The sequence below is a fragment of the Schistocerca cancellata genome, chromosome 2, assembly GCF_023864275.1.
Source record: "Schistocerca cancellata isolate TAMUIC-IGC-003103 chromosome 2, iqSchCanc2.1, whole genome shotgun sequence".
In the NCBI taxonomy this organism is placed as follows: domain Eukaryota; kingdom Metazoa; phylum Arthropoda; class Insecta; order Orthoptera; family Acrididae; genus Schistocerca; species Schistocerca cancellata.
The window spans coordinates 595,732,991-595,751,423 of record NC_064627.1 but is presented as its reverse complement, the minus strand read 5'-3'; the positions used below and the strand labels follow the sequence as shown (position 1 = coordinate 595,751,423).

Below are 18,433 nucleotides of genomic sequence, written 5' to 3'. Positions count from 1 at the left end.
ACACTAGTGTTTACACAGTGTGTGTGTGTGTGTGTGTGTGTGTGTGTGTGTGTGTGTGTGTGCGCGCACGTGCTGACATCGCTCTGCGAATTGAGGTTTCAAATTCCTTTGCAAAGTGCTTACATGCTGCAGTTTTGCGTTGAAATTGACAGGGCGAGCTCCTGTCGAATTATGGGTGGTTGTCAACAAAGTCACCTGGTTGTATTCGTGCAAGTTATTTGAACATTTTGTACCGTGTTTATTACCTTTTTTCTGTGATTAACACACTTTCTCTTCATGTTTATCAACAGTAACTTCCTTCCTTTGTTTGCTGGCCTTGTTTTTTCATCGCTAACCTCTTCTCTTTGTTTGCATATCACCTTTTTCTGGTCTGTGATTATTCTTCCCCATTTTTGGACAACCCACAAGATTTTTTGATGGTTTTTTGAGGCTCGTTGACAATTTTAGTCTACCTGTTGACAGTTTTCTGGGTTTTGTTGACATTTTTACTCTGTTTGTTGATAATCTTTACTTTTCTTGGTTATTATTAATGTTTATAGAATGTTGTTCAAATTTTTGTGATCTTATTTACTTTGTGCATCAATATGTACACAGTACATAGTAACTATTTTTCCTTTTAAAATGGTCAACTACCGATTATTATCCATTCCATACATTTCCAGCTATAATTCCCTCTTTTTGTAGAGGTTCCAAACTCATTTGACAACTGTTTCTCTTAAACTGTCACTTTTACCCGCATACTATCTCCTTTTACTACATACCTCATCAAGTTCCCTAATTTTACATCTCAAAACTGAGACTTCTTCTGTAAATATGCCCTTGCAATAAAATAACTACACTGTCACATATCTTTTCTTCACCATGTTTGACTTTCAGCACTGCTCATATCAGTAAATAAGAATAATTAATAAGGTGGGCCCTCTCAATATAGGGTTTGAAGGACCTGTTACCCCTTTTTGAAATTTCTTAACTGATCCTTCTTCCCCACTGTAAGAAAGAACAAATTGTTCCTACAGCTAGGAGATGGTACATCCAGACAGAGGTGTCCCCCCCTCCCCCTTATTTGTAACAGTACACACTAGGGATCAAAAATATTACAGTCAGTCATATAAAATGTTTAATATTGCTACATAATGATATGGTCTGCTGGACTCAGTGATGAGAAAGCAATCATGACAATCTCATGACAATAATACTCCTGACAGTTTAAATCTTTAATGAAATGCATGGGTTAGGGTTTCGGTTCTGCACAGCACAAAATTGTAAGCTCTCAATAACCTTAACACAGCATATATTTCACTAGAATTAAGCAGTTACAATCAATTCCAGTATTTGTTTCTGACTGCTGACATTTTAGCTTGAGAATCATACTGTGTATATATTTTATGAAATTTTGAAGACTGAATCTTTTGATAAGTTCAGAATGATAATGATAAATAGCTATTATATTTAAAAATAATTATTAAATCACTCTTAAATAAATTTTGACAATACTGAAGACTTTCTCTTTTGGTATTATTTGCCATATATTAAATACTTGAAATTTTACCACAACAATTATACACTAAAAATATGTGTTCATTCCAATAAAGTATGTGAATGCAGAAGAGCACGTCTGAAACATATGATGGCTTCCTTCTAGAGAGAGAGAGAGAGAGAGAGAGAGAGAGAGAGAGAGAGAGAGAGAAGAAGAAGAAGAAGAAGAAGAAGAAGAAAAGAAGAGAGGTGAGCAATTGCCTATCTCTATTTCTTGTTCATTGTCTACATTCCACATTAAATTAAACTGGAAACCCAGATTATTTGTTCTGATTACATTTAATTTCTGGTAAAGTGTCAAATACATGCTAAGTTTAGCCAAAACAACTATCAAAAATCGGGAAAAATTGTTTTCAAAGTTCCTGATGTTACCTGTAAAGGAAAAAATAAAACTGTTTTGTTTCTTTCTTAAATAATGTAAATGTAGAAGAAACAAACAGAGAAGAGATATGCCAAAACTCATTTTTCCATGGAACTCCTTTGAAGCACATAGAAAAGAAGTTCCTGATGAATATTTGTTTAATCACCCATCAAATTCAAATAGAGCACTGTGCTTTTACATCTCATTTGCCTCAGAGACTATTAACACCGCACGATTATTTTTGGACAAGACATTTGATGTTGGAGGCTAAAACAACTGTTCAATGTACCAGAGAAACAAATGATTCATTTTTAGTAAAGAGGAATGTATGCCCTGTTTAATGCTGAGGACAATACACAGGTAAATGGACCTTCTGTAAAGAGCAGACACAGAATACATCTTTTCAGCAGAACATCCTGTGTATTCTTGAAGCGCATGTGCCTCTTTTGAGCTCACATATCACTAAACCAATAAGCCCTTACACAATGTGGCTACCTATGCTGTAACTCGCTCTGACAGTGACAATGAGCTATTGTAGCTGTCAGTGAAGACTTACCTACAGCTCCCACCAACAGTGATGCTGCAGACTGCAAGCAGTCACTGCAACCAGTGCTCTCAAAAGAAGCCTGGATAACACATCATATTACTTGACGGGGACCCCTTACCATTGACCGACTGTAACTGTGTTACTGTTACCCCAAGCAGCTATTGTCTCCTCTGAATGCTTGCAAGGAACATTCAATTCATCAGCCACAATCTGTTGACATCCTTGGGTTAAACTCTGGACTTTGTATGGACTCTGTTTCCATCCGGTTGTATTCTATCATTTGTTATGTCGAATTTACATGTGTTTGTAGTATCTGTAACTCTCTACTGTGTGGGTATATTTCACCCAACAAATTATGCTCATAATTACAGACTTCAACAGAAGAGACGAGTATTTCCGAACTCTCAGTGAATCGATAAAACAGGCAACTAGGAACTAGAAATTATGAATCATTGGCTCCTACAACAGCAGTAACAATGACAGCTTGATCAGCAATTACAGCAGGAATTATGACAGCTGGAATAGCAACTACTGGACCAACAACAACAGAAATTCACCTTACTACAGCTTGCTTGCCCACCTGTAATGAGACACCAGTACTGCCACTTCTATCTTTTCAAGAGGGTGTTGAAGAATAAGAGACTTATTTATAGCACCTCAACTATCAATTCACTACTTTCCACGTAAACAATTCAAACGGAAAATGCTATTTTTCTTGTTTCATGGACTTCGCGTAGTGTGTTGGGGTTGCTCAATAAGTTGTTCTCCACAGAAAATTCTGATAGTTTGTCTTTTGCTGAATTTTGTAACCTGTTGAGGATCATTACGGATGTCAATCCTGAATGGTGTATGCTAGGTTGGAATTTTAACAGAATTTTAAACAACAGTCAGAAACCTGTAAAGACTGAGTCACTGATTTTCAGGGTCTTAGTCACAGTTGTGCTTGTGTGTGCTCAGACAACACACATTGCACAGCGTATGCCTACTCCATGAGTTGGGACTTGCTTCATTAATATTTGCCTGATAAGGAAGTGCGCGAACAGGCTTTATGGTATTTGGATCTATTCTTAGGCAAGGTCCTTAAAATTGTTCAGGCTTTCAAATTCCCAGAGGAAACTGAAAACCGGTGGGAAGCTAAGTCTGCAGTATCCGCAGTCCCCACAGGTTCAGTTGGAAAAAACTTCCCACAAGCACACTAGGAAATTTTAGGCACACATGGACCACTCCTGTAAACATGCTAGTCCCTACCAATGTCGTTTCCCTAAGCACAATATGCTACCCTCATTACTCATGCTACCAACATGTTCCCAGAACCGATCGCGGTCCTCTGGTTTGGAGCCGAGTGGAAGGCTTAAACCAGAGGCTCAGACGATTCTGTGGAAATCTGGGGTGCAAATTTCTCGACCTCCGCTATCGGGTGGAGAAATGTAGGGTCCCCCTGAATAGGTCAGGCGTGCACTACACGCCGGAAGCGGCTACAAGGGTAGCGGAGTACGTGTGGAGTGCACATGGGGGTTTTTTAGGTTAGAGAATCCCCTCCCTAGGCCCGACAAGACGCCTCCTGAGACGCGGCAAGGTAGGAGTAGGCAAAATGCAACAGTGAATAACAATATTAATGTGCTAATAGTAAACTGCAGGAGCGTCTATAGAAAGGTCCCAGAACTGCTCTCATTAATAAACGGTCACAATGCCCATATAGTACTAGGGACAGAAAGTTGGCTGAAACCAGACGTAAACAGTAATGAAATCCTAAACTCAGATTGGAATGTATACCGTAGAGACAGGCTGAACAGTGAAGGGGGAGGCGTGTTTATAGCGATAAGAAGTGCAATAGTATCGAAGGAAATTGACGGAGATCCGAAATGTGAAATGATTTGGGTGAAGGTCACGGTTAAAGCAGGCTTAGACATGGTAATTGGATGTCTCTATAGGCCCCCTGGCTCAACAGCTGTTGTGGCTGAGCACCTGAAGGATAATTTGGAAAATATTTCGAGTAGATTTCCCCACCATGTTATAGTTCTGGGTGGAGATTTTAATTCGCCAGATATAGACTGGGAGACTCAAACGTTCATAACGGGTGGCAGGGACAAAGAATCCTGTGAAATTTTTTTAAGTGCTTTATCTGAAAACTACCTTGAGCAGTTAAACAGAGAACCGACTCGTGGGGATAACATATTAGACCTTCTGGTGACAAACAGACCCGAACTATTTGAAAAAGTTAACGCAGAACAGGGAATCAGCGATCATAAAGCGGTTACGGCATCGATGATTTCAGCCGTAAATAGGAATATTAAAAAGGGTAGGAAGATTTTTCTGTTTAGAAAAGGTGACAAAAAGCAGATTTCAGAGTACCCGTTGGCTCAACACAAAAGTTTTGTCTCAAGTACAGATAGTGTTGAGGATCAGTGGACAAAGTTCAAAACCGTCGTACATTATGCGTTAGATGAGTATGTGCCAAGCAAGATCGTAAGAGATGGAAAAGAGCCACAGTGGTACAACAACCGAGTTAGAAAACTGCTGCGGAAGCAAAGGGAACTTCACAGCAAACATAAACATAGCCAAAGCCTTGCAGACAAACAAAAATGACGCGAAGCGAAATGTAGTATGAGGAGGGCTATGCGAGAGGCGTTCAATGAATTCGAAAGTAATGTTCTATGTACTGACTTGGCAGAAAATCCTAAGAAATTTTGGTCTTATGTCAAAGCGGTAGGTGGATCAAAACAAAATGTCCAGACACTCTGTGACCAAAATGGTACTGAAACAGAGGATGACAGAATAAAGGCCGAAATACTAAATGTCTTTTTCCAAAGTTGTTTCACAGAGGAAGATTGCACTGTAGTTCCTTCTCTAGATTGTCGTACAGATGACAAAATGGTAGATATCGAAATAGACAACAGAGGGATAGAGAAACAATTAAAATCGCTCAAAAGAGGAAAGGCCTCTGGACCTGATGGGATACCAGTTCAATTTTACACAGAGTACGCGAAGGAACTTGCCCCCCCTTCTTGCAGCGGTGTACCGTAGGTCTCTAGAAGAGCGTAGCGTTCCAAAGGATTGGAAAAGGGCACAGGTCATCCCCGTTTTCAAGAAGGGACGTCGAACAGATGTGCAGAACTATAGACCTATATCTTTAACGTCGATCAGTTGCAGAATTTTGGAACACGTATTGTGTTCCAGTATAATGACTTTTCTGGAGACTAGAAATCTACTCTGTAGGAATCAGCATGGGTTTCGAAAAAGACGGTCATGTGAAACCCAGCTCGCGCTATTCGTCCACGAGACTCAGAGGGCCATAGACACGGGTTCACAGGTAGATGCCGTGTTTCTTGACTTCCGCAAGGCGTTCGATACAGTTCCCCACAGTCATTTAATGAACAAAGTAAGAGCATATGGACTATCAGACCAATTGTGTGATTGGATTGAGGAGTTTCTAGATAACAGGACACAGCATGTTATTCTCAATGGAGAGAAGTCTTCCGAAGTAAGAGTGATTTCAGGTGTGCCGCAGGGAGTGTCATAGGACCATTGCTATTCACAATATACATAAATGACCTGATGGATGACATCGGAAGTTCACTGAGGCTTTTTGCAGATGATGCTGTGGTGTACCGAGAGGTTGTAACAATGGAAAATTGTACTGAAATGCAGGAGGATCTGCAGCGAATTGACGCATGGTGCAGGGAATGGCAACTGAATCTCAATGTAGACAAGTGTAATGTGCTGCGAATACACAGAAAGATAGATCCTTTATCATTTAGCTACAAAATAGCAGGTCAGCAACTGGAAGCAGTTAATACCATAAATTATCTGGGAGTACGCATTAGGAGTGGTTTAAAATGGAATGATCATATAATGTTGATCGTCGGTAAAGCAGATGCCAGACTGAGATTCATTGGAAGAATCCTAAGGAAATGCAATCCGAAAACAAAGGAAGTAGGTTACAGTACGCTTGTTCGTCCACTGCTTGAATACTGCTCAGCAGTGTGGGATCCGTACCAGATAGGGTTGATGGTGGAGATAGAGAAGATCCAACGGAGAGCAGCGCGCTTCGTTAGAGGATCATTTAGTAATCGCGAAAGCGTTACGGTGATGATAGATAAACTCCAGTGGAAGACTCTGCAGGAGAGACACTCAGTAGCTCGGTACGGGCTTTTATTGAAGTTTCGAGAACATACCTTCACCGAAGAGTCAAGCAGTATGTTGCTCCCTCCTACGTATATCTCGTGAAGAGACCATGAGGATAAAATCAGAGAGATTAGAGCCCACACAGAGGCATACCGACAATCCTTCTTTCCACGAACAATACGAGACTGGAATAGAAGGGAGAACCGATAGAGGTACTGAAGGTACCCTCCGCCACACACCGTCAGGTGGCTTGCGGAGTATGGATGTAGATGTAGATGTAGATTAGTAAGCTACTTGTTTTTCATACAGCATTCAAGGTCACACTACCAGTGTGTGTCAGTTATTTGTACACAGCAGCAAAGGTATAATGAAGCATTCTGGGTGGAATCCCTGTTCTACCATTTCCTCCTCTGATAGATCTAATTCACATATGGCTAGTGAAGCAGTGCACACTATTGAAATTTTAACTCATCCAGAAATGTATAAACCTGTAAAAACATTACTGACACTACAAGTGAATTGCTTTGATGTCCCTTTTCTACTTGATACTGGTGCATTCTCTTCTATCATAAATAAAACTACCTACGTTGTGTTATGTTCCCCTACACAAAAACCATTTCATATGATTATCACTACATATAGTAGTCATGAAATACACATTAAAGATTTTTTTACTACAGAAGTCTCTCGTAAAAACCTTTCAAGGAAATTTTCAATCTTAGACATTAATTCTGGTAGTATGGAAAACATATTTGGGTTGGATACATTTGGTTTTTCCGTTTTGGAAAATATGTGTTTGGTGTCAACTGAGATTCCATTCCAAGGCATAGAAGATGTAACTAATTCATATTCTGATCTGTTCACTCCTGGGTTAGATAGGGCTATGGACGTGAAAGGAAATATTCATTTAAAACAGGTATCCATGCTTTGCTTCTCAAGGATGCACCAGATCCCACACATCCTACAGGACACAGTTAAACTGGAATTGGACAGACTGGAGAACACTGAAATGATTGCCCCTGTCTCATCAAGCCAATGGACCTTTCTCCATGTGACCAGTGGGCCTTTCTCCATGTAAAAAAAACTGGATAGTTCTCTCCGATTATATGGTGATTTTAAAGCCACTAATACAAAGGAGTTTGTCATGCTTTTCCAATTGGGTGCTCAGAAGACTGTTATACGATGGTGACTGTTAGATTAATGTTACATTAATGGAGGTTTATTTGCAGGTACTTTGGCCTCTCTACCAGTACGACCAGCAGCTCTTTGATACCAGGTGGTTGTAATTAAAGTGCAGCTCTCAAAAAGGTCCAGTGTGGGTTGTAATTGCCGTATGGCAGCAAAACTTGATTTGCTAATGTGTTAATGCAGAACCGATTTACACTGAAAAAAAAAAGTTCAATTTTGACCTCCAGGTGCAAATCTGACTCTGTATACTGTTTGTATGATGGTATGACATCCACACTGTCATTTGACAAGCCATAACGTGAGTGAACAGTACAGCTATCGAGAAGAGAGAGCTGTTAATGAAACTGCTGTGTGTGAACAGCAGCAATTACAGTGCTGCACTGAAAGCGCATCACTGACTAAAAGGTCTGAAGACACACCCAATTTCATTAAACGGTTTAAAGAAGATGATAAGGAAATTCAAAACCACAGGGGAGCTTGGTGTGGCATCTGGAAGAGGAAAGCTTTCCTATCCTGTTGGAAGTTATTGATGAGGTTGCTGTTGCTGTAACTGACCATGCGGCATGTGCTCCGGTAGTGCTAGTGCTTGTGTAGTGTCATGAGAATTGTCTATCCTACGCTAAACAGTACGGAAAGTATGTGGTCTATTCTACACTGGTACCTGTATAAGATCCAGACAGAGTAGCAACTGTAACCTCATGGACCGCAGAAATGTTCTGAATTTGCTCTTCAGTTTGTGGCATGGATTGATGATGAGATGTGGCTGGGCAATATTCTATGCAGTGATGAGGCTCATTTTACATGACATTTTGCAGTAGCACACAGAACTACCAAATCTGGGATACTGTTAAATCATGTCTTGAACACGAAGACCAATTTCACTTGCCATATGTGACTGTGTAGTGAGGATTCACACTTTTATTCTCGGTCCATTCTTCTTTAAAGAGAATACAACAAGAGAGCCTGTCAGGTGTACTGTGAAGTCTGCACATTATTGAGACAACCTTATACAGCATGTGACTCCTGCTTTGGAATAGCGCAATTCTTGTTTTCATGGAAGATGGACCAACACCTGATGTTGCTCGCCCAGTGAATGATCTGCATTATGCAACGTTTCAGAATGGTGTTATCTCCAGAGGTTTTCCTTATGCATGACCTGTAAGATCACTTGATCTGATTCCAAGTGAATTTTAGCTCTGATGGTATCTAAAACAGTACTTTTACCATGGACATGTTCTGTCTGTAACTGAGGGAAAGCTAGTATACAGGATCATGTTGTTTGAATTCCAATGGAACTGCTGCAAGTAACTGCTGATTACATTATTTTACAGATGTAGTACCTCATCAACATCTCTGGTGCTCATATTGAACAAATTGTTTAAGTTGGTTAATAATAAAATCAACATTTTGTTTCTCTACTTGATTGACCTTTTGTGCCCATGTCCCACTCTTAATTAATTATATGTGGATCATTTCTATACATCTTTCTTGCATTGAACAAATTGTTTAAGTGTTGGTTAATAATAAAATCAACATTTTCTTTCTCTACTTGGTTGACCTTTTGTGCCCATGTCCCACTCTTAATTAATTATATGTGGATCATTTCTATACATCTTTCTTGCATTCACACCTGCAGATTTGCACCTGGTAGCCAAAATTGCAACTATTTTTGTGTGTAAATCAGAGTCATAAGACAATTGCAACCCAGACTGGACCTTCACGAATAGCTGCACTTTAATTATAACTACCCAGCACTTCTTGTACCTGGTAGTATTCCAGCACTATCTGGAACAAATTGTACAGGACATTCCTTTGTGCAACAATTATCTGGATGACAATATTTTGAAAAGGATAGATAGCTACCCACCATATAGTGGAGATGACAAGTTGCAGAGAGGCACAACAAAAAGACTGTTAAACAAGTAAGCTTTCAGCCAAGAAGGCCTTCAGCAGAATGAGACAAAACACACATGTACGTGCTTGTGTATTCTAATTCAGATGAAGGCCTGTTTGGTCAACAGCTTACTTGTTTTACAGTATTTTTGTTGTGTCTATCTGCAACTCACCATCTTTGCTATATGGTGAACACCAACCTATCCTTTTGATAAAACTGTCATTATTCCATCTTCAAATGTAACATCCAAAGTGAAAATTTTTTCAGCAATCCATTGAATACTTTGGTTTCTGATCAACTGGTGGACATCTGTCCCACCAAGCAGCATGTGCATGCCACAGGAAACATGCCCAGACCCCATAATCTCAAGGATCTGCAATCCTCTATAGAAAAAAATCAACTACTATGGCCTTCTTGTTTCCAATGTTGCAAAAGTATCCATCCCACTCAACATCTTGCGACTGAAAGGAGCTAAATTTGACTAGTCTTATGAGCTTTTCTAACCCTTAAGCAAGTTCTACCTGGCACCACATCTCATCCCATTTTCACCATGACAGCCTCTTCTTCTTGTTACAGATGCCTCGCAGCATGGGGTGGACGGGGTGCTATCCAATAAGGGAGCTGGTAATTTTGCACATCCTGTTCATTTCAGAGACTCTAAACTCTGTCCAATGGAACTACTCTATGATTGAAAAAGATAACTGGTTATCATTTATGCAGTTAAGAAATTTCTAATTATATTTAAAGTGTAAAATTCCAGATGCTAACAGACCGTAAGCGTTGACTGGTCCACATTCCAGTCTCCTGGAGAGAAAAGCACTAAAACTGCAATGGTGGACGTTTTTGTTATCAGCACATACTGTAAATATGACATCACCTACAAGCCAACAAGCCAATGCCGAAGCCCTGATGATGTTTCCAGCACGCCCAAATCCTGAATTTCATACTCAGGAAGTTGTCATGTTTCAGCTGGATTCTGATTCATCGCTAGCCCTTAACAATTTTGCTCTCAACATGCAATGGACATGACACAGATGAGGGCAGACCCTACTGTCTGTAGAGTTGCCAAATGAATTAAGTGAGGATGGCTTCAGCATTTATCCTTGACGGTGCATAGTCCACTCAAAACACTCCTGGTTCTGAGATGGTGTTCTCATTCTGAAAATGGAACACGAACAGCCTAGTCTTGTCAGTCTTTCAATTCTGCATGTCAAGAGCGCTTGTGTTCCTATATACCGGTCACTGGGGCATATTCCACACAAAACATCTGGCACACCATCACAAATATTGGCCATCTGTCGACAAGGATATAGTGACCATAGTTCGATCCTGTACCACTTATGCTCAGCACCTTTCTGCACCATCCAGGGTACTCTCGCTCTGGCCCCTGTTAGACCAATGAGAGCATCTCCGCATTAACTCCACACGTCCTTTATTTGATAAGACGTGGCTCGCTGAGGTGGACTCGTACTCCAAATTTCTGTATGTCACCCCAAGTGGTCCATGACAACGATGAACATGATCGTGGCCCTTTTGTAAATCTTTGCTACTGAGAGCCTTCTGAAGTCCACTGTTTCAGACAATGGTCTCCAGTTTGCTTCCACCCAGGTCTCCCACTTCTGTGAGCAACAAGGGATGTCACATCTTCTCGTGGCATCACTCTGAACCCAATCTAATTGGGATCATAAATGGACGGTACCACCAGAAAATGCCCTTACCTACTACTTGGCCACCTATAGGGCCACAGCAACTGCAGGGAAGAGCCTGGCCAAACTGCTTCATGAGGGGCAGCCTTGGATCCTCCTCATTCTGCTCTCACCACCTGTTGCCATGGGCTCTTCCGACTGTAACCACTTCTAAATCAATGGCATTGGACTGGGCTCCAGCATACCTAAATTTATCTTTTGCAATGCCAGTTGCAGCAGACTTGCTTTCCACAAGTGGTGGGGACCTGCTGTACCTGCACCTAATTCAGCCTTAGACCATCAAGGTCATAATTCAGACCTTCCTGGTTCCAGCTACAGCAGCAGTACCCTCTGACCTAGCTCCAGCAGTGGCATCCACAGACCTAACTCTAGCAGCAACACCACCATGTCTCAGGTGGTGGAGTCAGTACTAATAGGGCTGATTCTGCCCTTTGTGCTATCTCTCAGGGGAGGAGGGGGGAAGCAGTAACTGACTGTGACAGCAACATGGAGCTATCACAGCTGTCGGAGATTGACCGTTACTTGCAGCCCTCACCACTGGTGATACTGTGATACTGCGATCTGTAAGCATGACCGGTGCTCTCGGAAGAAGCCCTGAGCATGTCACAACACCTATGGGACTCTGTGACAACAGTCTTTCAATGACTGTGCTCCCGCAGTTCAGAGGACCACTGTCTCATGTGGTCACTTGCATGGAATATTCAATTCACCACCATTAGCTGTTGACAGCTTTGGCTTAGATTCTGGATTTTGTATGGACTCTGTTTCTGGCTGGCTGCATCTTATTTGCATCACACCAAATTAAGATGTATTTGCATTAATTGTGTGCCTCTACTATTCTGTGTATTTTGCTAATAAAACTGTGCTCATAATTACAGGGTTCAACATGGTGTGCATGAGTAAGTCAGTAGAAATCTGAATGAGTTAATTGTTCTGACAATGAATACTCATATTTCAGCACATGATGTAAAAACAAAGTTGTAATACAAGATCACATGTAAGAAACCTCCACCAATTGCTCCCTCATATCCTTCCCTTTTCTATCTTCTGATCATCAAATTCTACTTCCTCATTACTTATTTTATTTATCACTCTTTGCTTCCCTATGGTGGTATTTTTATTGATCAAATTATTTCCCCAACACCACACGTCTTAATTGTCCACTATCCACCTTGTCTCTTCAACCAATCACAAATTGCTTCACATCAAGCCAACTGTTCTAATGAATTGAACTCTACTATACTGTGCATTTTCAACTGCTGACTTATTGATCCTTATATCTTGACTCCAAACTATACAGTCCTCAGCATCTTCTGTGGGTCTGAGAAGCATACAGTTCTCAAAAACAGTTATTACGTCCTTGTTTTCCTCCGTAATATCACCAAGATTTCAAATCTTGAGTTTCTAGGTGTTTGTTGATTGCAACTACGATATTTATATGAGTGTGCCCTTTTAGCTAAGTATATTTTGATATTCAGGTACCTGGCAAGCAGATTTCGCAGAAGTACATTGTAAGCTCATATTTAGTAGCAGTTTACTTCATATCTGACTCAATGTAATCTTTTCCATGTAACAGTGTAAATTTGAAAACAACAATATCCACAATGAAATTCTGCAACTGCTATCTAGCTGCTGCTGGTCCTAACAATTATACTTTGAAATATTACTGTATTTTGTAGATATGACATTCTAGTGATCAGTCTTGCCACTGAGAAATAAAGTTCCAATTTACTTGTTCATTCTGTCCAACAAGGCACAAAACTTGACACTAATATGATAATGCTTCTCACCAATTTAATCATTCAAGTAAGATTAAAAAATGGCAGTTACTGATACTACATTAAGTCAATTTCTGAAGATTTTTTTACTGTTACCCTTTGCCACCGCCTCATGTTCATACTTCCAACCATTCATACTAAGTGAGAAATCGTTCTATTCACATTCTAATTATACAACTAAAACTGCAAAATGAGTCACAAAAATAAAGATTTCTGAATATTTATTAAGTTCTGAAAATTTTTTGCTTGCAACAATGCAAAGCGATGTCTCCAGTCACTCGTAATGTAGCACAATGGAATCACACATTCTGAATATATCAACACCATGTTTCCGTTAAGTCAACAGATGTTTACAATACCTATATTGGTATTGTATCCCTTCATTATAGACAACTTACAGTCTCATATATCAGTGCAGTCACTTCTGTATTAACATTTACATTCGTAATAACAATTATCTGACTGATTTAAATTGGAATATTGGTGTATTAATGTAATTATTCAATTCCAAAACATGCAACCATTGTAAATATGTAAACGAACTCCAGCACTTAGGTTTCATGATCATCCAAAGTGAAAACCTTTAGTTCTGTATGAAGTACTTTATCTGTTAGTAACAAGAACACTATTGTATCTTTCAAATCAATGTAATGATGTAGTAACTCATATTTTAATACACTAGACACTCACTAATCCAGCCATTACTTGCACAGTTGGGTGCTAGGTTGGCCAAAGTGCCAGATTATAGAGTGTGCCTGAAATTTAGTTTAGATATACTTTATAAAATCCAAAGATACATTCATTTTCACAGAAAACTTAGTCCTTGAGTGTGTTTACATAAAGTAGTATCCCTCATTACGATACACATCCCAAATTCTTAGGTGTCACAATGATGTTACACAATGGCGGCATACTTTACCATGCAACCACTTTACAAACATTACACTGGCACTGCAGGTATCTTATTGTTGTATAATGTACTCCAGGAAGATGTCTGCAGCTTCAGCAACAGCAGTGTGAAAAATCTTTATCCTCTCTCCTCCTGTGCCCTTTCCTTCCTCACTTTCCTCATGCTTTTGATTATTTCTTCATTCGATAAAGTTTGGTTTGTGCTACACTCATTCAGCCACTTAGCAAAATCTTCTTCATCAATTTCTACTACTCCTGGAAGCTTGTGAAACATGTGACAGTACAAAGTGTCAGAATGGCACACTTTTCTCCAGCTCTTCATTATGGTAGCTTCCTCCATTTTACAATATGCTTCTTCTGTCAGGAAAACAACACCAAGTAAATTGATTGCTTTCCATACCTTCAATATAGCTCCAGCAGTGTTGTTTCCTCATTCATTCAGAAAGAAGACAAGAAGTGTTCATAATGATGTTTAATTGAGTCCAAAATTTCCTGGCCCATTGCCCGAATCAGGATTGTCACATCAGGTGGAAGAAAGAGTGCTTGTATACATCGTACTTTAGAGCCACATCAGGATGATAACTGGGAGCACTGTCAATTATAGGGATAGCTTCCATAGGAAGTTTTTTTTCCTCTTCAGCTCTTTCTTGCCATGTTGAAAACAATGTGAACATTGGAGACTTCCCTACCACCATGAATGGTGGTTTATGACTCCCATTTGCATTACAACATGACATTCACATTATGTGCTATTTCTAATGTTTACACCCATGAGCTTTCTTCTTGTTTTTTGGGTTCCTTTTGAAGGAGGCATTTTCTAAAAGAGATCAGTTTCATCAGCAGTATACAAGGCATCAGCAAAAAAATCTTTTTCCTCTATTACCTTCTGTATGTTCTTTACAAACTCTTCTGCATCTTTTTCATTAGATCAGTGACGTTCTCCACTGACTGTCAGCTCCTGCATGCCTAGTCATGTTTTCCAGTTTGATAGCCAACCCTACCTTGCTGCAAACAAGTTGCTGCTGCCAAGTTGTCTGTTGAATGCAACAGCTTTTTCCTTTACCATGGGGCCACTGAGTGGGCATTCTTTATTGCATTGTTTTATGGACCATCTGTAAAGAGTTATGCCAAGTTCTCTATTTTCACTCTTTCGCATAACCTTCTGTTTTCCAACTCGCTCTCCATTTGGGTTACTTACTGTCTTTTTGATGTTATAAATAGCTGTTTGTCCAACATTGTACTCAGTAGCAGTGGCTTGCTTGAGGCCTGGCATAACATGATTCTTTTGCAGAAGCCATGATACTGAACTGTAAAGAAAGCCACAATTTCAAAAATGTATAGCAATGTTCAACCTTGTAATTAACTAACAGCACTGCAGCAAATGACATTTCATTGTTACGCACATGCCATTTCGGCTTGAGCAACTAGGGACCATGTGTGCTGGGTCACAGAGACCAGTCTATGGAGGACCAGATTAGCAAGAGTTTAGTGTACATGACACTGTTAAAGTGATTAACTTTATGTAACTGCACATCAAATTGCCAATGTATTTGTAAAATTTTCATCACAAGGAAAGCTTTGGTATTGGTAATGTGCATTCACAACAATGACGTACTAAGGAAATTACACATAATAGGAGCATAAATATGGATTGTAAAAAAGAGGAAATCCATGCTAGTCAATGGTGGCAAGGGCATTTAAATACAAGTTGTTAGTAGGAAACAAACACATGAATGGTTTAATTCTGTTGCAGTATAAGATACATCAATACTCACCTAAATGAAGCTGTAACTGATGAACAGAACATATTGAGCACAATGAAATGTGTATCTAGTTACTAATTTCATTCTGAAGTTTAGCATAAGTAAAGACAGTTTCTAACTGTTCATTTTCTATGTACTTTACAAAGACAAGAAAGAAGAAATTTGTTTGCCCCATTCAAAAAATTAAAAATAAAATAAAGGCCACCATTATAACTGATTAACACTAGATTAAAATTACATTTATGAAATAACTCATTCCTCTCCTTTTTGTTGTAACAATTACCTGGTAATTGATCATATAACTTCAAAGGCATGCCAAAGAGTCATTGTAGGAATCTATGATCTTTAGATATATCATTCTTTTTCAGTGTGTACATCTATTTTTTGAAACAAAACTTTACAGCAACAAAATATTGTGACAGGAAAAAAAGAGTGAAAAATATAGTTTGTAAGTTCAACACTACTTACTGTGGGCTGAATTAATTGAACTTGGTTTTCGTTTTGTTTCTCTCCCAGTCCTGATTATCTCCATAACTTTGCTTATCCGGTCATTTGTTTTATCCTTCTTAGGTGCAGGCCCTGGACAATGTTCCTCAAAATCTCTAACACAATTACGGTGTATATTGTACGAGCAATCTGAAACATAATTAAGGTAGTTTTAATTGAGCATAACAGACTTCAGATAAGAGTTTACTCTAAATGTACATAATTATCTTACTTAAATAAGCCCAGATTGTCAATACATGTATAAGAAGTGCCACTGCTGCAACACATAATTAGTGCACCCATGAACCACAAACATGTCTGCATCTCTTTGTCTACCAGCACTCAGTGAAGTAGTCTCAGTGTCTGCCTTAGTGCATTTTAGTAGCTAATTTTTGTGTTCTCAGGGAGTTTGGTAGTAAAAATCTGTGTGTAAAAGACAAGAGAGCTCATTTTTATTTGTTGTTTTATTTCTTTGAAGCTTGCAGTTTTTTAGTGTAGCTCAGTGCTGCCTGCAGTGCTGCCTGCAGTGCTGCAGTCGCACATTTTTTAATGCAGTAAAGTAACCATCCATTTCGTTGTCAGGTGCCAACCTCTGCTCATGGTCTGCCAAGCTTCTTTGTTTGTGTCTGCCAGCTTGCAGTGAACTATAGCAGTTACAGTCTCAGTGGCTGGCCATAGTTCACGAACAACTGAAGACGCTATTGGCCACTGTCAGCTATCTGCAAGCTGTTGCCTTAGGGTGTAGTGGCAGTGGACAAACTGGTGCACCACACGTAACACCACAGATATTGCTTGTTTTGCCCATGAGCTCTGCTGCTGAGGCACCTTCCAGTGTATCCAACACAGAGCACGCACACTCATCTCATATACAGCAGCAGCTTGTAATGTGTTAACATCACTCAAAGAGGAGAGTCAATGTGGGGGCTGACCATCTGGCCTAGCCCATTTACCCTGTGAGTGGACAACTGGCTGATCCTGGAGGAGTGGTAGTGGTAGTGGTAGTGGTAGTGGTGGTGGATGAGGAGGGGGTACAGGGGGGGGGGGGGAGGGGAGTTGTTGCTGGTTATCAGGAGCTTCAATGTTAGGCACATGATGGAGATCTTTAGGAGAATAGCATCCGAGACTGGAAAATAGACCAATGTGTGCTCTGTATCTACATGAGGGTGGTTCATACAAGATGTAGAGGAGGCACTTTCTGTGGGTATTGAGGGTGCAAGGTGCAAAGTGCAGGGTGCAGCCATCTGCAAGTTGTGGCTCATGTTGGCATCAATGAAAGCAGTTGCTTGGGTTCTGAGGCCACCCTCAGTTCATACAAGGGGCTAGGAGAAGTAGTGAAGTCCGCTGGTCTCAACCCACAGGGTGCAAGCGGAGCTCACAATTGACAGTGTCACAACCAGAATTGACAAGGGTCCTTTGGTGTAGAGTCGAGGGGAGACTCCCAAACATAGGATCCATTGATACTGTGAAATTTTTCCAGACAAAAATTTCAGGTCCTGTGATGAATGCTCATAAGTTAATATACACGGAATGAAATCAGATAGCATACACAGTGAACACACATCACATTTCAAAATTTTTACAGTAAATCATCAAAGTATTCTTAATGAAATTCTTGAAATTACCACCCTCCATGGAGGCTCTCACTCTCAAACTATACTTATAACTGAGAGTTGGATGAAACCCGAAGCAGAAAGTCCCAAAATATTTAACAAGGTATGGAATGTTTATTTAAAAGACAGGTGAGATGCCATAGAAAGGGAGTGTTCATTGCAGTTAATAAATATTGTGTCTGAATGCTGGAGGTGGAAAACCAGCCTTCGTGAACACAAGTTAATCATCAGATGCTTTCACTAGCCACTCGATTCGACTGTAACAGTTGTAGATTCATTCAAAGAAAGTCTACACTCAGTAGTGTGAGTGTACCCCAATCCTGCAATATTAGTTGAAGTCGACTTTACTCCAACCCATATAGACAGGGATGTCTATGACTTCACCGCATATGACACACACTGTCTTTTGAAGAAGTTTTAACACATTTTCTGGAAACTGTATTGAGCACCTAGTTCAACTATCCATACAAAACAAAAATATTTTAGACCTTATAGCTGCAATAGGCCTGACTTTATCAGTAGTGCCAGTA

The 18,433-nt window shown here is 39.9% G+C and overlaps 1 protein-coding gene across 5 annotated transcripts in view; it reads right to left on the bottom strand.

Annotated features, from left to right (window-relative positions):
• The window catches only part of LOC126162235 (rho guanine nucleotide exchange factor 12), a 1,164,938-nt gene that overhangs the window by 659,597 nt on the left and 486,908 nt on the right, over positions 1 to 18,433 (bottom strand). For all 5 annotated transcript variants that reach the window (XM_049918604.1, XM_049918605.1, XM_049918607.1 and 2 more), the window contains one exon: positions 16,276 to 16,443. In XM_049918604.1, coding sequence (XP_049774561.1) covers positions 16,276 to 16,443 — 168 coding nt within the window. The remainder of the gene's footprint in view (positions 1 to 16,275; positions 16,444 to 18,433) is intronic.